The 22639-nt window shown below is 38.7% G+C and overlaps 1 protein-coding gene across 3 annotated transcripts in view; it reads right to left on the bottom strand.

Moving 5' to 3' along the window:
• TGFBR3 (transforming growth factor beta receptor 3) overlaps positions 1-22639 on the bottom strand; it is a 110956-nt gene that overhangs the window by 21129 nt on the left and 67188 nt on the right. For 2 of the 3 annotated variants that reach the window (XM_064664744.1, XM_064664745.1), the window contains exons 5-10: positions 16030-16213; positions 10856-11024; positions 8398-8545; positions 3600-3789; positions 2068-2393; positions 1246-1395 (exon numbers count right to left, since the gene is read on the bottom strand). In XM_064664744.1, coding sequence (XP_064520814.1) covers positions 1246-1395; positions 2068-2393; positions 3600-3789; positions 8398-8545; positions 10856-11024; positions 16030-16213 — 1167 coding nt within the window. The remainder of the gene's footprint in view (positions 1-1245; positions 1396-2067; positions 2394-3599; positions 3790-8397; positions 8546-10855; positions 11025-16029; positions 16214-22639) is intronic. The other variant, XM_064664746.1, reaches the window with a different exon arrangement.

Here is a 22639-nt window from a genome sequence, read left to right as displayed (position 1 = left end):
CTCCGTTACTTCACCTGCAAATTCCCTGGTTTTGTTTTCCAATGTTCTGTACTCTGCTTCAGTATGCCTTGTGGGTCCTCAGCTAGTTCCCTCCCTTCCAGGACTTCAACTTTGTTTTCTTGGACATAGAGCAACTGCTAAAAAGTGGCATATACACACCTTTTGACACTCCACTGCTGGGTGTTTATTTTTCAGGAGAAATGCTACGAAATTCTGAAAAACACCATACGGGTTTTGGAGTTCAAGCGTGTAGCCAAGACTTTTAAAAGACGTGATAGAGAAAAGAGAAGAGGTAAATGACTGTTTTAGTTTGGGCCATAATAGAATACAGGGACAATGACAGTATTTAGCTCCAGACACACGCTGCTCTGTAGTCTGCTGATGATTCTATCCACAGTGCTGGTTTGGGACTGTTTCTAAAGTTAGGTGCTACCAACTCACCAGTATAGAACAGTTGTAACCAGGCAAGGTCAGATCAGATTGCCTTAGCTGTGTTTGGGTTGGACCACAGGCTTTCCATCATTTGCCAAGGTTATTCTATGTACTGGAAAGCTCAGCAAGAGAAATGTGTCACTACTTTCCAATCCAGATTAGCTGCACTGCACTCAGGCTCATAAGTTTAGCCAGTCTGGAAGCAGTCACTTACAACCTAACTGTGCTCCTTCGCATCAACACTTATATGCAAGTACCCAAGAGTCCCTTCATCATGTACATCAACAGACAGAAAATATAAACTCAAATTCTAAAGAAGTGTGCATAATTAATGTATTTTCCTCATATTTTAAGAGCCTTTTTCACACACAATTTTAGAAGAAAAAATTTTCACTTAATTCAGCATACAAATTAATTGGTATTGCTTTGTACAATCACAAAATTCCCATTCCTCCTTACAGAATATAGTACTGCTTATGTATCAATGCATCAAAGCTGCACAGGGAAAGCTGGTGCAAATTCTCTGAGATTGGTACAGATAGTCCCCAAAGGGCAGCCATGCAGTTTTGTAAAAAGTATTTAACTCCAACTCCTGCTTTTTCCTTCGGGATACTATCTGACCACAGGAGCACCCTGAATATGAAGCCTTCATGCCTCCATGAATACAGGGACTGTGGCTGCAACGAGGTTTGAGTTAGACAGGAAAAGATCAGGATGCCTCCTTTTTGCTAAGACTAAAGCTAACTGCAACAGCTTCCTTGTACTACTATGATGTGCAGTGCAGAAGGTGGGTCCTCTTTGTAAAATACTCACAGAGTTAAAATAAACAATCTTGTTCAAGATATATGCTGTCCGAGTCCCACATTTGTTCAGTGCAGACTCCAAAATGAAATGGGTGCCATTCATCCTGGCTTTGCAAGAGTGATCCAGCAGCGAGAGCTCTGTCCGGGTGTAGCCACTGGCCTGAAACAAAGATGCTTTGTAAGTGACTGAAACACAATTGTGTTCAGCTCTTGCTTAAAGTGAAGTTCAGAATACTGTTCATGATTGCTCATAGGAGGAAGTGAAGTTCATTGTACTGACATCCAGGGAAGGTCACTCTCAAAATGCTGTTACACATGACAGACAGGGAATAAATGTAGCATGGAACAAAGAAAACAACAGGTTCATTATTAATCTTCTGATTAATAATGCTGACTCTGGTCTGAAATAAGCTAAAAATGCTGTCTGTATCAGGCTCTTTTCCACAATGCAAATGGACACAAGCAACCTGTCAGCTGGTAGATGGTACAGACCTATTCAGGTTTCACATTGCTATCAAAAGCAGCTTCTTTATACTTCGGAAATTAAAAACAGACTGATGGTTGAGCACACTACTTTTTTGACAGAGCCAACCCTGCAAAGCTTTAATAGGAAATCCTCCTAAAAACCATCGGATTGTTGTGAAGAGGAAACACGATTCTGAATTATGGCAAAGAATATCTACAGTATAGTTTCCTCACCAAACTATTTTTGGGGGGGTTGAGTGGTGATGGCTGTAGATCTTAGAATGTTTATTTTTTCAATCAAAATGCAAATAAAATGGTCTGTCCAAAAAAAGCCTACCCCATTTTGAGAATAAGATAGCACACCAACCTGCAGAGCATCTTTTTCTACAGCAACTGTCATGGCTTTGTCATCGCACTTTATCGACAGGGCCACATCAGCACTGCCCTGAACCTCTTCCGGTTCTTTATGTTTTGAGAGGGAATGTCCAAAGTCATGATTTATTAACGTATGTACTGAATGCCTGGATGGGAAGATTTCTTCTCCCACTGTATCATGCCTTCCTCTGTTAATGTGAAATGGAAAAGTCAGGCCATCACTTAACGTGGGATTCTTTGGAGCAGGCAGTGGGTTAGCTCCCAGCAATTCCGTCAGCTCTGGAGGAAGGGAATGGTCTTCTTCATCATTCATCTCTTCTAAAAAAAAAAAAAAAGAACCAGACAATCCCCCCCCATAAGTTCATTAGATATTTTTCCTAAAAAGTATCCGGCATTAATAATTTTCATACCAAAAAAAAAAAGTATCCAGAAAAGAAGCTCCTGAAGGACATCTAAAGTAGCATCTTTGTACTTTTCAGATAACTAGCCAAAACTCCTCCAACTAAAGGTTTAATTGTTCCTGAGGCACCTAATCTTGGTATATTTGGTCCCTGCTAAAAACCTCCAACACTAAGAGCTGAAATTAAACTTTGAGGAGTAGACCTATTACATGCAAAAGAACCACAGAGGTAAAAGAAACATCACATTCATAAATATACTATTTTAGTGCTGCTGAAATAGTCTAAGTGCAAATCATTGGGTTAAATTCTTTTATTACTCAACTCATCACAAATTCATTCACTCTGTTGTTGTGAAACTACTTACATAACCAGAGTGAAGCTAAATGAGAGTTAACGTTACAGTGAGTAAATGAGAAAACTATCTCCTGGCTTATACATGTGACTGCTCAGGACAGGAATCTCAACATCTGCCTCAGGCAGATAATTATCTGTAACCCATCAGAGTGCAACTGATAAAATTATGTGAACACAAGGTTTATCAAAATGGTTAAAGTGGTTGAAACTCAGAACTAGTGAAAAAAACAGATGCAACTCTGCTAGCTTCAATGGACCCAGATATCTTTACATCAGCAATGACTTTGGCCAAATAACTTTTTCTTTTTAATGGTTGTATTTATTATCATGTCTGTCAACAATTTAAATGTTTATTTAATTGTTTCTTGAGACAATTTCTTGTCTCAAGAAAACACTATGCTCATACTTCTGGGGAAAAAAACAACACTAAAAAAAAAATCAAAGCTGGACTTATAAACTAACAAGATATCTGGTTGCTCAAGTTCATTTCAGTGAACACTGAGTATGGTCAGATATAAAGTCTTGTGTGTTGGATAAACTATAAACACCTAATTCCACCAACATTTCAGAAAATAAAACAACTTGCCTGGACTTTTCTAATCAAAAAGCCATCATTTACAGATATTACTGGCGTTCTTGATGAAAGTAAAAGCTGTGCAATGCCCAAAACCAAAGCTTCAAAACTGAGAAAACATCTTTTAAGTAATTGTATTCCTGGAAATACAAGATGTATTTTTTCTATATGTTAAAAATCCATTTTTAAGCTTACCTGTATCTTCAAGTTGCAGATGAAATCTGTTAGCAACAGGGGCTTTTGTGTAGGAAGTAACTGGACTATAGTTATGCTCATAAGCCCACTTGATCAGACTCTCATGCGATGAGGGAATATCAGGTATTACTGATTTACTCATAGTCATGGATCTCTCTGTTTCCTTTCCAAACCCAATACTATTTGATGTCTGCAAATAAAGACAAACTTAGTTGGTGATTTATGATTTATGGATACTTAAAATGGAGTAGTGATACTGATTGAACCTGTTTTTTTAATCTGTTTTACTCTATTATATAACAACAAACTGAGGACACCTGGGAAATAAACCAAACCCTGCCACTGTAGGCACATAACTGTTGCATACATGGAAAAAGGCCTCCCCCTTCCTCCCAGCCTCTGGCTGGAGTACAGTAAATCAAGGTAGTTAAAAACTGTTAATCCTGAAATGAGACAAAGAAATATTTACAGTAATGTGTATAATGCAATACTTTCTTCAAAACTGAGTTGAAATTACTTCCGAGGTGAGGTGAATTCAAGATGCCAACTGATTTTTTAAATGTCCCCTTCATTTCTTTGATGAGAGCATTACTTCAGCTGCATAATGGAAAACCTTTGTTCAAATGAGCATTACTGAAAAAGGCAAAACAGCATGCTCATGAAGTAGAGCTGATACCAGCTCATGCTTTAAAGTCAGCTGGCACCAAGGACAGGTTGTGTCTGAATGAGCACCCTAGAAACGCTGCACGCCTCCTGTACATTTTTGATTATGTTAAACAGGATTGAATTAAATGCTTAACAGAGCAGTAAGTGAGAGCATGCACATTTATGCATGCTCAGACTACTCAAATAACATATACTTTCTGCATACGAAAAATTTTAAGATTTAATTAACAATACAAGTTTTACACAAATAAATTGATACAGCAAACTCATAAATGCACTTGCATGTTTCATTTTTTTAAATTATTAATAATTACAAATAATGCCTCAAAAAAGTTGGCACTGGAATACAGATGAGTCACACTGTCAGCTAGTTTCCATTTTCCGGTAAATGTTTTGCTAACTTTCAAATTTTCTTGTCCAAATGGGTAAGTCAAAGTAATAGAACAACTATCTCTCACTGTTAGAGGGGCAGTTAGAAAATATTAACTGGTATTACACTTAAACTTGCATTTAAGTACTTGGCATCTTTAACATGTATTCACACAAAGCTAAATACATATATATTTATTTTTACACTCACAACACTACTATTATCACTATAACAATCATATCAATGGCTACAGAACAAGTTGAACATAGATGCTGCAGGAAAGGCATTGATGACCCACTTTTCAATGATTTTTGCAATGTGATTGAATTGCACTTTCTAATGCAGCTGATACCACGGAATGTTCCATAAACACTTTAATTTCCATGCTCAATTATCTTCTCCATCATATAGGCTGCATTTTTTTTCATCCCCATTGGTTTTCCTCAAATCTTAAATCTTTTTCACTCTAGAACATCATAGGACTGACTGTTGAGATCTCTTTTAGATAGTGGTTGTATGGACATGCTACACAGGCCACAGAGCTTGGCTGCACTTCACCTGACATCAGAAACGACTTTAGAACAAAGAAGTGAATAAAGCATGTAGAGAGTCCTGATGGTATGGCAGAGTATACTTTCAGCTCCCTCCCTCATTTCTTCCTAGAGACCCAGTTCTGCAGCTTTTAAACATTTGCAGCTCCACAATAAAAATAATTTTAGGTACAGTGTGTGGTCTGAGGATACTGTTACTAGTATAGTTATCAATGACCAACAAAGGCCACTGAAGGTAAGAAACAAAAATGGAGCAATAGGTATCCTAATTTTAGTGCCTTAATCAGTTTTGGATCAACTGATCTTTGATCTTCAATAGATGCAAATCTGGACACGATTGATCACACAATGTCATATTACCACAGCTTTGACTGGTTGGAATTATTATGCTACTCCAACTTTGCTGCATCTGCCTCTCAGCTTTCTTTTACTTTTTTGTCAGAAGGAGACAGCTGAAAAAATATTATCCCAGAAGTTTACTGTCCTAGCTGGCACCCAAGCACTTCCAGGGCTTGTTTATACCACTCCACTCCACACTGAGCCTGTAAATGTTCAATCCTGCATTACCTTAGTGAAACAAAACCTGAGAACAAGGGCTTGCAGGAATAGACCTTCACTTGCCTGCCCTGCCAACAGCTTCACACACAGTGTTTGAAAGCAGGCAATCAGAGCCCCCACTAACCTACTCAGAAGAGAGACCATTTCTGAAAGTGGTGGGCAGTTGCTCTCATGTAAAGAACAGTCCCTCCAAGCTTTTGAAACCCTCACAGGGTTCTGTGCATTTCACTTCTCTCACTCTTCGCCCCTCAACACACTTATATTCTTTCTGCAACTTCACTGTGCAATTCCCAGCTTTGCAAAAGGACACCAAAACCAAAGAAAGCAGTGTGAACAGCAGCCTACAGGCACATAACCAGACAAGCACTGCAGAGGGGCTGCTGTAAGGACAGACTGCACGCTGGAGTTAAACACAGCCTGGGAGGAAAGCACTGCACATACATGATGTGCAGTATCATTTACCTAAATGACTCCCATTTTACTGGTGTTTGTATACAGCCTCTTCCAGAGTTTCAAGAAACACAGCAATCTGGGAGATGAGCTATATGAGCTACAGTGTCTTTTTCATTTTTTGTCTGTGAACTTAGACCTCAATAACTCACAGTCCTGGGTCTGAGGCAGCTTAGCACTAACCTTTCCCTCTCAGTCTGCCAATCCCCTCAAGACAATTCTGATTTGTACTGACGGCAAGAAGTTAGGAAAATTGAAGTGCGTGGAACTGCTTCAACTAATAAAAAGAACATTGTGAAACATTACCTAATTGCTTAGTAATGTTTTTATGCACTCTAAATTTGGGCTTGGAAAGGTCTTCAGCTTAATAGAGATATGAAGAGATCCTAAATGCTGGATATGCAGACTTTTTAATGACATGGGGGAGTTTGGTCCCCTCCCACACCCTCTCTAAATAAAGGAGAACAAACATATTCAGAAAATGAAACATCTATATACATAAAGCAGTAAAGCAAACAGTTACCCACAAATCCTAACATAAATACAGTCTTTTATATACTGACATTTCCATATATATTTTATGTATTACTTTTTCTTTTTGTTAATCTAAATAAAGTGTTACCTTCTGCCACTCATTACAGAAGGAATTTTTAATTATACTTTTATAATTATATTATTTATAATTTATATATATATACTTTACCAATTAATAATAATTAATAAAGAAGAAATGTAAAAATAATAGCAGCTTTCCTTTTCTATATTCAAGTACAGCAGTTTACACACAACAGAATTCTAAAATTCTGTAGAAATCCTCTCCAGGAAAATTGATCATCCATAAAGTGATAGCCTCATGGAGGTGAAATATGGTACTTGAGCTATCTCCAAGCAGAGAGGGAACTAAAGCACAATTCTCTATCCTATGAAAGTAGACCCATATGGGCCCAAATACACAGTGGTGAATTTTACTTAATAACCTAGAATGAAACTTTAAAGTCAAGCATTGTTTTTTTGCCCTTCTGCTTACAAGAGTGGTAATCCTCAGCACCTAACCTTGACCTTTCTCTTTAAAGACTGATTATTTAGGACCTACAGAATGACCAGAACACCCTTTCCTGTCTGTAAGACAAATCTGTGTTAGGGATGAAGAGGGAATTTCATCATCCACCCTAGATAATTTTTCCATTCAATTTTCTGAGCAACACCAAAATTTGTTTTCTTTTATTTCCTTCATTCTCAAAATATAGCATGAAATTCTATCTACCAATCTGTCCTCTTGGGAGATTTAGATCAATCAGCCTTTGCATCCTGTCAAAACAACCCTTACACACATCAAAAGCAGAATGCTACTCAGTAAAGTAAAACTCCCATAAATAGAGAGCTGAAGTTTGAAAACGTAACTGAATTACTGCAAAACTGCTAATCAGGAGGCCACTAGGTGGTCCTGAGCAAACATTCAGCTCAACTGTACAATGTGCTCTTAACTGATCACTTAAGACAGAAATAGGTCACACATTTATTGGCTGCGTGATCAGTCCAATTATGTTTATTTATTTCAGACCAAGGGAAAACACATTTTCTTAGTATAAATGGTGCTGAGCTACAAAGCCCGTACCAAAAATCAATGTTAACCAGCATCCCCTTCTAATTTTAGAAGTTTAGCTTTAGAGATCCTGGTTTTAACTTTTAAAAAACTTATTATTTGCAGTTTGAGGAGAGAAGAGGCCAATTTGACCAAACATTTACTGGGGCAGAAGTACTGGCAGGGAAGAGGGATAGACACAACTACAACCACAAGCAGGAGAAGTAAAACTGTTTCCACTTCTAAGGGTTGTGGGTGTGTGCCACATATTCAGTATTATCCATTCTGCACTCAGAGGCATTGTTCCAACTTCTGAGATGAACCTGTAGATCCACTCACTAAAGTAACAGTAAAAACGGAGATGAAGATCCAACTCTGTGTTTAGGGTACTTCAACAGAAGTTTAAAAGACACAGACCCTAAATCCTTGCACTAACCACCCGGCTTCTGCCATGTGTTGGTCTAATAGCCCATATATTAAAAACTAACGAGACAAAATAGTTTCTGCATTTGCTCCCTGACATGCATTAATAATTAAAAAAAAGCAATTATATCACATTTAAATGGATTCTATATTGTTGCAGTATTATATCTCTCAAAAAATAAAGGTGCCTTAACTTACAATCACTTCCAGCTTTCCCTGGACATCATGAGACTTGATAACCCAGTTGACAGACTTTCTACACTTGAGGATAAGTACGACATCTCTGACAAGTCTGGCGCCTGGTTGAGATGGTTTAATGTCAACAATTATATCCACCTGGAGAGCACTGGATGTGGAAAATAGAAAGTTAGAACAGAATGCCAGAAATTTGCAGCTATCAACCTTCTTCCAATCCATCATGTTTCCACTGTCTGGCCAGCTGATTAAAATGCTGGATATTATCCCAGGCAACACAACATGTGCAAAACAGATTGTTATTCCATATACGCTTAAGTGATTTTGCATAACAATAGAAACAAGTACTTTTTAGACAAATAATATTGTTGTCTCTTATTTACAAAGTGTGTGCTATTCATTTCAGCTATTATTTAGAGCAGGTAAGTTATATGACTAGCAGATTGCTTTATAAAATAAACATTGTTTTCTTATTTTCCTCTGACAGCATATAAATATAGCTGTTTCAGTTTCCTCTGGCTACAACTGTATTAAAACTCAAAATAATACCTTAAAAAAGGCAAAAAGACAAATTAAGCAGCTTAACGCAAACACACACACAAAAAATCCAAACCCAAATCAAACCACAAATACTGTATTGAAGGATGTCTCTGCTTAGGCAGTTAAATTGTGGAAATTACTTTGCTTAGGATCTTGTGTGTGTTGAGGAATTAAGCAGTGTATTCAGTTTCCAATCCTTCTGGATATATACTTACTCGAAACAGAAAAAACCCCAGATGTCCAGCCCACTGCTTGCTGGAAAATAGATGAACACTATACAGATTTTCAAGATCTCAGTAAAATAAGCAAATGGACAGAGCAAATAACACCTTGTCATGCAAAATATCAATTCAACAGAAAAACGTAAACTTCTAGACCATCTTATGGGGCCACACATCACAAGAACATGCTCATCCCCAAGCAACAGGTTTCAACTAATATTCTGCACTGAGACTCAGTTGTATTTTGGGGCCTTTGTTTCACCTCCTGGAGTTTTATCACACACTCAGATTGGCTTCCGTATGTTTCTTTGAGGATTTAAACTTTGTAAAGATAGCTATGGATAACACATAAAACTAAGAACAAAGCAACTTATCATTTCTTTTATTTTGAATAACAAAATACTTAAACATTTTCACTGTTATCTGAAAACCAAACTCCTATTGTACTATCAGCCAAAGCCAAAAGCCCAGTGGGCTTGGAATCCAGGCTGTCATTGCATAGCACTACATGGGATGTAGAATGATGGCTGATGCTAAAGATCAGTTCTGTTCAGGATGGGCCTGCAACTCACACCACACAGAATCAAATCATTTGGGGTTACCTACTCTCCTTCCACTACATCTTAACACTTTTTTATTCTCCCCAGGTTGCTAGGCAAGAATATTGTCAGGCTCTGGATTCAACATCTTGTAATGAGATAATTATCCTTTTTTACAAAGATCCCTCCTCCCATCCCATCTGTGTGATTTTCTCATTAGGGATAGGACATGCTCATGTGTAACTGCATGAGGAGCATGACTGGACAGTGCTGGATATCCAGTGTCAGCAGTAAGCAGACAGGATTTTAATGCTATCTTATCTCTGATGAAATTGTAACCATCTACATTTCACGGCAGATTTCTGTTCTAGTAACCATAGTCAGCACTTAACACAAGCTTTTTCAAGTATGACTATCTGAAGCAAACCCCATTAATGTTCTCCCACTGAGATCTAGGAAAGACGAGCAAAAGATGAATGTTTTAAATGTCCTACCTCCCAAAGGTACCTTCGACAATTCAGATAATCCTCATAATGTGTACAGAGAGTTATTTTCCCTAACCACTAGTTATAAAATTTTCTGGTCAGTGGACCACTGTCAACCCTTAACATTTTTTGCAATTATCAAACTATCCCTTAAACTCAACTGGAAACTTGACAGAAAATATTGTCATGGATCTTCAGACCAACTGTGGAACAATTACCATAGACCACAGGTCATTTGCAACCTCTGGACCACTGTTTGGAAGCCACTGTCCTAGGCTTTCTTGCCAGTCATTCCAACCAATGACAGGTCAAGATTACTTTCAACCTCTCTCTCACCTCCTCATACAGCAGTCTAACCTTAAACCCTATCTGTCAGATGCTGCCCTTACTGATATTCCCTTATTCATCTTAGTCTTGGAAAAATTCAATTGATTGAGCAAGAAGGGGGGGGATATAGTCCATAGAAACTGTGCTTTGAAGTCTTGTCCAGAAAGATCCTGTGATTATGAAGCAGAATCCAAAATCTTTACATACTGAAGAACTAGTTTCTATTTAAGGCAAAGTACTGAAGTCCGAGCTTTTCTTGTAAATCAACTTTCAGTTGATTTTTAAATAGACAGGTGAAACCTTTAGTTATGATTACAAACAGTTTTAGTCTATTTAGATGATATTTTACCTGTTAGGATTGGAATTTGGAGTGCTTAGTTCAATGATATGAACTTCTCTTTCTTGGACTAAGTTAGACATAAGGCACCCCTCTGCTGGCTTTGGTTGTAGGTATCCCGCAAGGTAATTTAAAGAGAGAAAATTCTTTTTAATGTTGCACGAGGGTGGAAAAACTTGATCTGGAGAGGGAAAAAAAAAAGGCATGTGTACCTTTAAACATAGCTATCAGCTTAGATATGTATATATACTGCGTCTACTTCAGTGTGGCACTATATTGCTGAAAGGTATATCTGTTATTTACTGTAAGCACAACAAATCAACATCATATTGAAAGGGAGATCACTGTTGCAGTAACATCACATTTCTGACATAAAATATATACTTCTAAACTGAACAGCTTCTATTTATGGATTCAAACATTTAATGAAAGAAAATTCCTACAAAGAGAAATTTGAAAACAATATTGAAGGAAAATATGTGAGCATTTTTCAAAATGAATAAAATACATTTAATTTGTTCCTTGTGTCTTTAAAAAATATTTCTTTCTTTTGTAATTTACTCAGAAACCTTTTGTGATCAATTCCTTCTCCCTCTGGAAAATGTTTTATTCTTGTTATTATAAACTTACCATAGAAAGTTTAAAATACCATAGAAAGTACTTTCCATTTCCTTACTCAATCTATTTCCCTATACATTGTGTAGTCAGTCAGTGCTCTCTAGAAATACTGCAGTTCTCTTGTGTGTGGAAAACTGAATACAGCAAGAAAAGGATGAAACCAGTTGCTGATATTAAGGAGGTCTAATCATAATATCCATAACTGAAATGATGAAATTCTAGCATAGATATTCACTCTCTTTCGGTTTTAACTGCCTAAGTGATCATGAGCATTAACTAGTGCAAAATGCAAACTATTAAAAATAGTCATTTGGTATGAAGTTCTCATGCACAGCTTACGTTGCTGTACCATAAGAAACAGTATTTCCACTGAAAATCAGGAATACTTTGCATTTCTGCTTTATAAGAAAGACTTTTCCTATTAAGGTCAGTAGTAAGATTAGAAAAAGAAATAAACCAAAAGCATGCACTGTGCACACAAAACTGTGGACAAACTCTTAACAACTTATCTAAGACCATGTGCCCCCTAACTGACCACTGAAATGTCACCTCTGAAGCACATTTGTTTGTGCTGCACAACTTTGCAGAGAGACCAGAGACTCCTATGGCCCTGGCCTCTGCAGAAAAAATTAGGGGAGTTTCTTCTGATCTTACACAAAGTAGCCTTTGAAATGAACTGTGCTGTCTTCTCTACAGAATCTAGGAAAGCTGTATAAGGCTGTAACTATTCATACTGCCCAAGCAAAGCACTCCTCTAACTATCTGGTATGTGCCCTGCCAGATTAGCCTTGAACACAGCTGCAGTTCTGCCAGCTCCTCCCACAACAGCACAGAATGGAAAATGATCCCAAATGGCTTATGCTGAGCTTGAATTTATATATATATATATATTCACATACACACACAGACACGGAGATACTAGCTATTTGCTTCTTAGCTGCTGCGCAACACAATTCAGGCCATAAAATAACAGCCTCTGAGCATTGTGTGGATAGTTACCACACGTGCTATCATTTGCCATTGCAAAGAAATCAGTTCTTGCTCCTGGCACTTCCATTAAGTGCCTCTGGAGCTCTCCAGAACTGCTACTCTTGCCGCCAGAAGCACAGAGGCTTCCCAGCCTGGGCCTCCACTCGATAGCACGCTTTTCCTCTGCAGCAAATTTTAACTCTATCAATGGCTACTTGACACACACACCAAAATGTATTTACTCTCATCCCTACCAGTTACCAAAATCTGGGCTGGAACCAAAGAGAAAAGGGGATCCATTTCATCTTTCTTTGCTCACTACCCTTCTTTTCTTTGTTAGTTTCAGGGCTGTCTACTTACTTTGGAAAGGCACTGCAGGTGTCTGCAATCAATTAAAAACATTACCAAACCAGTCAACAAACAGTCAATTTACGGACCCTGTGCCTCTCTAATCTCCACAGACTCCCAGTATGGAATCAGACATGAGTTTTGGCAGCAACACCCTCAGCAGAGGGTCTTCAGCCAGCAGGCTCAGGTGCCGAGGGGCCCCTCTGTGCAGAAGGCACGTGGTGGAGCTGTGTGCACAAGTGTCCAGCAGCCACCTTCTCCTTCGGCGCGTGCCAGACTGCCTGGATGGAGACAGAGGACTGCACACTGGGATCTGTAGTTTCTGTGGGCAGCACCTCCATTTGACAGATGAGGACAGACATCGCCTGCTCTATTCTGCATGAATTAGGTGTCATCCACAGGTTCTTGGCTAAAAGTTTAATATCCAAGCTTAACATCATGAGGAGGTCTAGTGTCACTCTCCAAGACAGGCACCCCAGGCAGCAGCAGTTGTATTGAGCAATAAAAATCCCATCCAAGCAGAGCTTGCCTTTCAAAGTCTGAGCAGGGGATAAGCAAGGCATTTGCAATTTTCCTTGGGCACTCTGATGGTGGGGCTTATTCATGTGCATTTTGGAGTCTGCCAGCCCTTAGCACAGAGATCAAAACCTTGACTGACATTTAATGGCAGGGGAGACATAGGATCAGGGAAGGGACTACAGAGGTCTCTGTAGGGAGTATGGAAACTCTCGTCAGTACTCATCCCACAGCAGGACATACAGCTAAAGCCAGGCACAATGCAATCACCTACAACCATTAAACCACACAAGCATGGCATGCAGGATATGTGCACTGGTGTGTACAGGCTATAAATTCAGATTCATGACTGAAGCTTCATCTTCTGCCAGGACAGAAGCACAGTGTTACCATCTGTAAATGGACTGTACATATTCCAGTTTAGTTATTCTTATGGCTGACTAACATTTTTTCTTATTAGCTAAGAAATGTGATGATACTAGCCTCCCTCCAGGCTAGCATTTGCCTTGGATTTACACTGGTAATACTGGGTGAGTTAGGTAACATTTACTAACTGATAAGCCTTCCTGACTTGTTCAATTGTATCTTACTGAGGCATGAGGATTTAAACTGCCTTCTGCTGAAAAACACGTACTAAGACCACTTTCATCATGAACAGTCCTCCTTTCTAGAATCTGACAGTGATTACCATGGCAGTCACTTTGTCATCTCCTTCACTACACAAATCAAGGCAACAACAAGAACCTCACTTCTTGTGCCCCCTTCCTCCACACCCCCATTCTGGCCCCTCAAAATTCTTGCTGTGGTCACCATCCCTGCAGTGTTTATCGACCAGTCTTTAGAATCAACAGGATTCAGATGCACTTGGCCCTGACCCAGTTTGCTAGTGCTCTCAGCTGCCTTTCATTTGCAGCTTCAAAAGTGACTTCAGAGACCCATGGCATCAGAAGCAGCTTTATTCTATGAAAAAATCATCCTTCTTCAGATCTTTTAGTCCTCTGGTTTGCATTTTCTGTTCACTGTATTCAGCTACAGCCTCCACTTCTAAAATGTTACATCTTCCAGTTTCAGATTTGTCTACCTTGAGTGAATCTGAAATGTAGACAATTATATGAATTCTGCAATTAAATTCTGTATCAGTCACATAGCAAGGAACTACTTCATATGACCACCTATATATTAGGAGTAATACTAGCAGTGATGCACAGACTGGCAGCTAAAGGTACCTTACTAAAATTGCTTGAGGAGTATAAATTTTACACGAAAAGCCCAAAATGTACATCACTGTATGCTGTGGTTTGTGAAATCCAGTGATTCTATTGTTCAGTCTGCAGAGAAGCAGAGCAGGACCACGTCCCACGTGGTTTCCTTAGAACTCCTTGCATGACTGCTGCAGTTCAAGAACTGACCCTCTCCCCACCCCTGAACACATGCATAACCCCCCACACATACATGCACTTTCATTCTTCTGCCAAGAATTTAAATCAAAAGCCAATATGGTTACAGCTGAGCTAGTTTGTAGGAGCCTTCACAGAAACTGTCTATTTTGGTTGCCTGCCAAGTTCCATTTTGTGTAGTTACTCCTAATTAAATTGTGTTTTAACACATTCTAAAGATGATACAGAACTCTCCTCTTTAGCTGCCTGGTTTGACTGGATGCAAAAATCAACAAACCAAATTTTATCTGGTTTTTTTTTGACATACCTAATTCAATATTCATCTCTGCAACACAGAGACCACCACTCCCATGTATATGTTCCAAGAGCACTTTAATAAGCTAATAAATATATTTCTGAATGATTTTCTGGCATTAAAATCCAAGACTGGTGCCAAGTAGAACAAAAAAAAAAAAAAATCACACAGGGGAATCCTCTACAAATTTGGCAGGATTTGGAAAAAACCAACACAGGCATGTTCTGATTTGGGGGGCAAGCCTCATATGTCAGGAAATCAAATGACCAGATACAGGTGGTTAGGAAAGAATGTTTTCTCCACAGAGGGTTTTTGGCTGTTTTGTTTTGGCTTTTTTTTTCTTAGCCAACTAGTTCAGCTACGCAGGACTTTCTATAGAAATATTGCTGCAGAGGCTCATATTGTTATATTTTCCAATACTGCTCAGCTGCAGAGCTACAGCCCGAACCCTACCCTAATATGGGCCTGTAAAGTCCCTGAGGAGCTGGAGTCCTCTCCCATCTGCATTAGGCCACCTGACGAATCTGGCATGTGGCTCACAGGGACAGGAAATCTTTCTCCTTGGGATGAAAACACACAAGGATAGACTGAGGCAACTTATTTTGGTGAGGAAAGTAGTAATTCTTTGCCCAAAGTAGCCTGGATCCTTACACAAGCAAATATTGAAAAAAACCCATAACTCGGGTATTTTTGGAAATTACCCCCTACATCAAGGTCTCCAGTTCTTCAGATGAATGCACCCAATCACTGTGAGTAGCTGATTCCATTTAAAAGGCAAAGTTTTGACTCTTTTAAGATTCTGAGCAATTGCATCCACAGTTACGAGCATAAAATTATGGCATCAGAATCCACTAAAAGTTGCCTAAATCCAAGGTCTTGTCTTTAGACTTGCTCTTATCTCTCTGCCTTCCCCTTTCTTATCACATCTCTTGGAAAATGAGAGGTATGTTTAAAGATTAAAATACAAAAAACAGTGAAATAATACTACGGCAACACAATATCCAGAAGTATCTATCAATTTTGTTGGTTTTGTTTTGGTTTACCTTCTCCTACTTTAATGTAGATGTTTCTTGATATTTTAAGTTCAGTGAAAGATGTTACTGCTCCATATTCCTTCTGGGCCCACTGTAGCAGATGTTCATTCTTCTCAGGAAAAAACTTTTCTTCTGTTTCTGCTGACAAGGAGAAATTTCCCTTCTCAAACTGAACAACGGAACCTAAAGACACCTGATGGGAATAAAAACATATTTTTAATGGAGTACATTTAACCACCCAGACAAGTAGCAAGTTTAAGCAATGTAATCTGTCACACTCAAACTGGAGGGTGATTATGGCTTATTGCCTAAATGTCACACGTTTTAACATCTGCATAACGATTCCTTTTTCTGAGCTGTTCTTGCAAAATGAAGTGCCCATGAGCCTGGGTAGGGTGCACATGGCAGACTAACAGAGGGCTCTGAGCCCCTCTCTGAAATCATACTGTTGCAGAAGTGGAACCACAGTGCTGCAAGGGGAGATAAACTGTGAGGGCAAAGAGAGGGCTGGAAGACAATAGGAAAACTAAGCAGGAGAGAATAAGATGATGATCTGAGGAAATGAAGGCAGATAAGAATATGAAGCTCAATAAAACTGGGAGCTACTAAAGTAACTCCCAAATCAGACAGAACATGAGTCCAAGATCAGTGACACATAAAGGCCAGCCCATAAACACAGGGTAAGGAAAGAAAAAGGCTAAAAGAAAGGGAAAATGTTTACTGTTGCTTTATTTACAGGAAGTAAGGAAATATTTTAGTCTAATACATAACACAGATGAGTTATACATCTTCAGAAAAATTCTTAAAAATAGGTTACATTAACTGAGATCTTGACTAAATGTCATTGAAAGCTAAAATGTCATTTAAAACAGTCAAAATGGAAAAACAGTAAGTAGAAGTGTAACAGGTTCTACAGGAAAGCCTAAGACTTTCAAACACAACTTCACTGAAGCGGCAATAGCATCATTCAAGAACAGAAGGCGGCAGAGGGTCAGACTCTCTTTCAGATTGGGACCTGCTTCAACTTGTGATGGTCTTGAGAGATAAACAAATCATTCCAGATTTACTACAATGCAACATCATCCCAACAGCAACCTTTTGACTTGCCTGGCCCAACACTTCCAAGACATTTGTCAGCTCTCAAGAGGTCCCTACAGCAAATGGTGAAAGAGCAGCATTCCTTCATCTGCCCAACCTCAGGAGCCATCACCCATCCATATACTTTACTGTCTCTTCCTTCAAGGTGCTGACAGACTGGGGCCTACATGCTCTATCCAGACTGGTCCTTCAATGAACACTTTCACTAAGATCTAAAACCATCACGTCAAGAATAATATGTACTTGAGCGAAAGCACAGCAAGATGAATAAGCTTTCAGGTGTGAAAGCATGAGTGAAGATTGCTTTGGATGTATGCCCTGTAGCTTGTTCAGATATAACACACAGCCCCTACTTCCAGACCACTGCAGCAGACAAGGCTTCATGAAAGAAGTACCATTACATTTTCTTCTGTTGTCCTCAGAGCACCTCAGGAAGAAGTCAGAGTCACTCTGTTGTTCTCCTCCCCATTCACATTTCCCATATTTCTATTAACTCAGATTTCTTTGGTGGAACAAAAGTGTATTTTTTTTTGTCCAAAACTACTGATGACTGGAAGAGGGAAAAATACATCATAACAATTTCTGCCCAGAGTACTATTTACACATTACAACAGGTAAGGGTCATAAGTATCTCTTAAGTCTTTTATAAAACTAATTATTTTACAGAAATTATCTGAAGTCAGGTTCCAATTACAGAAATTACCCAACGGCAACCAACTATTACCTCCCCTGGAGCTATTGTTCCCAGCACTATTTCAGGGTGATACATACCAATTTGTTTAGCACCGACAAAAATATTTGTCAAAGTAGACACATAAATTACAGCTTTTGGCATATGGAAAGAATTTCTAAGTTCTTCCCTGTGCTTCCAGCTAGTATTTATTATGCACATATCACATATTCTCCTCTAAGAGAAAGCCCAGGTAATTAAGAGTTCAATTTGACCACACCTGTCACAAAAAACAACTTAGGAAACCTTTTGCCACAATAATTTTCAAAGTTTAAACTAAAATCTGTTTTGATTCTGAATAATCTTCCTTATTTGTTGTTTTTGATATGACTACCATAAAACACTTCCTTCAAATGAAAAAGAAGTCTTTACTCAGTGTAACACAGACTACAGCACATTCTCTCAATACTCTCATAATTCTCAAATAAGACAGCATGTCTTATTCTCAAATAAGACATGCTACTACTATTAGAGTACATCCACTGCCCCCAAAACTACAATACTAGGAAAAGAGAGCAACACATTTATCTCTAAAATGTATTTAGTAAATATACTAAAAGTACTTCACTGTACTTTCACCACTTAGAAGCTGCGGGATTGATTTTATGGGACATCTCTACAGTGCTCCTAACACATTGAATTCTGTGTAAATTAAAAGCATACAGTCTCAGAGGATGACACTGACACAGCATAAGCCAGGTCATGCCAAATCGCATACAGAGCACCTCTTAGCAATGCTGTCTTTTATATCAGAGACATGTGGGATATTTTTGTAGAGCTTTAGCCTAACTAGAAAAATCTCCCATGCATGAAAATTGCAGGATTTAAGGACTTGACTGGTGATTATTTGGAGGAATATTGAATAGATGTTGGCATTCCACCCACAGAAACAAGCCTCCTTAACTACCTCAAAAATACTACAGTTTATCCAATATAGTATAGTAGTTAGTTTTCAATTACACAATGTTTCTGGTATTTTTTATGGTCAGCATAAGGGTAAAGCAGCATTAGGGTATCTTTTAAGACATGTGAGGACAGCATAAGAGAAAATATTATTCCTTCTAAATAATGACCAAAGAAATGCATTACCTTGCAATAATGCATTTTCACTGTATTTTTCATTTGAGATAGTTAAATGTTTGCTAACAAAACAGCTTTCCTCCTTAGAAAACACTTGGGTTTGCATTTATTACTAATTAAAACTTGAAAACCTTTTTCATCATCCTGCAGCATGACAAATGTCTTCCTGAGGGACAGATCCTACCAAAGTTACCAAGTCCTGTGAGGGAGGAACTGACAGACAGAAAGCAGAGCAACTAAGAAGTCTGGCATAAGCATCCTCACTAAGTGATCACATAGTAAACATCTTTAAATAAACATGAAGCTTATCATAATTTATTTTTTTAATCACATACTAAAGTCTGTTTGAAATGCTGGTTCCGCTAACCAGGTTTCAGAAAGGACTGCAGCATTCTGCTGTGCCTGCCAATGTTGGGATTTTTACTACACAGACCTAAGGCAAGGTTAAGTGAGCCAAACACGTTATTTTTTTTGGAAAGAATTCAACAGACCCTTCCAAAAAAGGCAAGCATCACTGTTTCAACACCTGCCTTGAACATTAACTACTTACTCTTCAGAACAAATTAAAAGCAACTTGAACATGCTTAGCATAACCCAGAGCATTAAAACCAAATAATGTTTTAAATATTTGGGAATATATTAATTTTTATCGGAGTACTAATTATACAGCTTGACTTGGTGATTAAGAAACTGCTGCCACAGACACTTTTATCTCCTCCCTTTATCTCCTGTAGTGGTTACTTTCTGAGTTTGCTGAGTGGAAAAAGTGCCCCAGCTCTATTTCTTCCAGTTGTGAGGACATGAAAAGTGACTGCACCAGAAACATCTTCTGCTGCTGAGTTCACCACACACCCTGTGACATTTCTGAGGCTAAATGAGGAAACTTCCAAACTGGACATGGAAAATCCGTTTGCAAGACCAAAAGATACTGGCCACAGCCACTAACCACAGCAAGGACCACGGTTCAAAGGGATCTTCTGCAGTCAGAGGGAATGAGGATCAAGTACGGTATTTTGAAAACTTGCTACCAAAACCTGAGTATTCCATCAAAGAACAAAATGTGTTTAGGAACACGTTTGGCTACATACACTACTGCCCTGCTGGCGACTGGGGAAAATAGGAACTGAAATTTTCTTTGCACCGTACCAAGGCAAGGAAACACATACCCCTCATGATGAAAGAGGTGGGGGGGAAATAAAGCCTTTATATGTCCCCTAAGAAAACTTTCCAGTTACTATCCATCAGAGGGAATAACTCTTAGAACCAAACCTGAGCCATCTCAACTATGTACACTGGTGAGCGTGAATATTGCACTCACAAAAATAGCACATTCTGTTTCTTATTTTACCTATTTCCTTCTTTCCTTTTAAATGTTTATTGCCTTTTTTTATTTGAATCTGATCCAGGCGGGATATTTACTTCGTTTGTTTTATGACATTTTAAGTATTTAACATAGTTATAATTCAGAACTCCCAAGTAGGAAGTAAGTCCATAATTTAAGCCTTGAGAGAGAGGTAGGCAGCTCTGGGAGAAGACCCAGAACACAAAGTTAAGTGTCCACAGCCACACAGCATGAACCAATCCCTCCCCTAACAGCAACAGCTACACCACTACTCACCAAGGGCCCTCCAGCACAACTAAGCAACTAATCCACCCCTAAAGCCAAGATATAGGCAAATATAGTAGCAGAAAAAAGTAGCATGCTTCATATTTTTATCTGAGCTATACAATATCAGACCTGCGGTGGAACACGCAGGAGAGGAGTAAATCTGCTCAGAATAAAATTATAAAACTTGAACCAACTTTCAGAGAAGCCCACATAGGGATCAGACTCAGCCGGTGTTTTTTGATACTGTACTTTGATGAGCTTTGCTCCCCTTACAGAGGAAAAGTAACGCCATGGATGAAATATCAGGTATTCCAAAGGGCAAAAATGTATCTTCTGTTGGTCATAAATCCACATACACATACTATAATCATCAAGAGAAAAATTCTCTCTGATAAGGGACTAAGAAACATGCTGCTTTTGAAACGCCATGTAACATTTGTGAATCCTCTATCAGCTTTGCATAGTCCTTACCAGCCACAGAGGTGTGATGCTTTCAGGCAGTAGTAAAATTTCTCATGTTCAGTTTAGTGTTCTCAAGACCACATACAGTAATTACAAAATTGCACTTCCAGATTTCATTTTTTTGAAAACAAACACATAAAAAAAGCATCATCTCAATTACATTTTAGATTTTAGTTCTACTTCCTAGGAGATGCTCAGTTTGCCAGGTACCTAAGATCCTTTTATAATTAAGGCTGCTCATCGTTTTCTCAGGATAAGAGCAGAACCATCTGAGATCAGGCTCTTGCACATCTTTATGGATCTAGAAATAAGATCCTGGGATTTTCTATCAAAGCTGAAATTGTGTCAACTCAAGTGTAACTTTCAAAACCCCCAAGGAACAGTTACTAGAATGATAAAAAAACATACAAACAAAAAAATCCATGTAAAGGATCTGTTCCCAAAGTTTAGGGGATTATTAATTGCACACAGGTAACTGTCCAGCCATCTTACATTAATCTAACCACATATTAATAGATTCAACATAACACTCATTTGACAGGAGCAAAATAAGGTAGCAGAAGGGATTCTGTTTCAAGTTAGAGTCCATGTAGTGGAAGGAGTGAAATGAGAATTAAAGCCTATCTGTGCAACTGCAGCTACAGTTTCCACTGGAATCAATGAGTCAGTGACACAACCTGTTGTGATTTACTATCTCCATGTCACTAACACCAGTAGTCTGCCAAAATCCACTGCCTGCTTTTGTAAACTTCCACTGGTTAAACCTCCTGTTTACTGAAGCAAGCAAAGAAGGGAAGGAGCCATGACCATACAGAAGACTATCACAGATGCCTGTTCCAGGCCCTTCAGTCTGCTGCATGATGGGTTTGAGACCTCAACCACTAAATTCCAGAATATTCTTTCTTTCCTTACTCTTGAAGCCTAGATTAACTTAAAGCCCAAGTCTTCCTGACTACCAGTCATCTTGGTTCTGAAAGTGATGGGTCTGGGCTCCTAGAAGGACCAGAAGGAGGAACACTCAGGATCAGTCAGAGGCAGCAATGAGAAAGACCAGCAGGAGATACAAGGTGCAGCATCATCCAGATCTGGCCTATCCACACTCCTAACACAAAGGTTTGTTGGCAGTGATGACCAATGAAGACGGCCCACTCTCAAAGCTGAAACGCCAAGCAACAGAACCTGAGTTTTGAAAAATGTCTTAGATTACATGGGATCAAGTAGGAACTTGGCAAACCAGGCTCTGAAAAAAGCGCAGGACTTTAAAGTCTCAAGAAAGGAGAAACTACGACATCACATGAACCTGCCTTGTTTTCTCTGAAATTTACTGGCAAGTTGGTATTTTTGAAATATTTCTGCCCAAACCGAAGTGATTACAGTGAAAGCACAGGATACCTATACATTATAAAATTTCACTATTTTGGGATATCACACATATAGAAATTTTTTACCATACACCGCATATTCATTTCACATACTGTATCTTGCTTCCTAAGCCAGAAATATCCCTTCTCTACTGTAAGAGCTGCCTGAAGCAAGCTTTAAATGAAAAAAAACCCAATCCCCCTAGATATTTAAAGATGCCTTACTGGGGTTATTGTATAATCTTAAACTCCTTTTACCGAATGCAGGCAATGCACTGC

This window comes from Pseudopipra pipra, chromosome 9 (genome assembly GCF_036250125.1).
Source record: "Pseudopipra pipra isolate bDixPip1 chromosome 9, bDixPip1.hap1, whole genome shotgun sequence".
In the NCBI taxonomy this organism is placed as follows: domain Eukaryota; kingdom Metazoa; phylum Chordata; class Aves; order Passeriformes; family Pipridae; genus Pseudopipra; species Pseudopipra pipra.
Note: the sequence above shows the minus strand (reverse complement) of the source record. Positions and strands in the feature narration are given on the sequence as shown.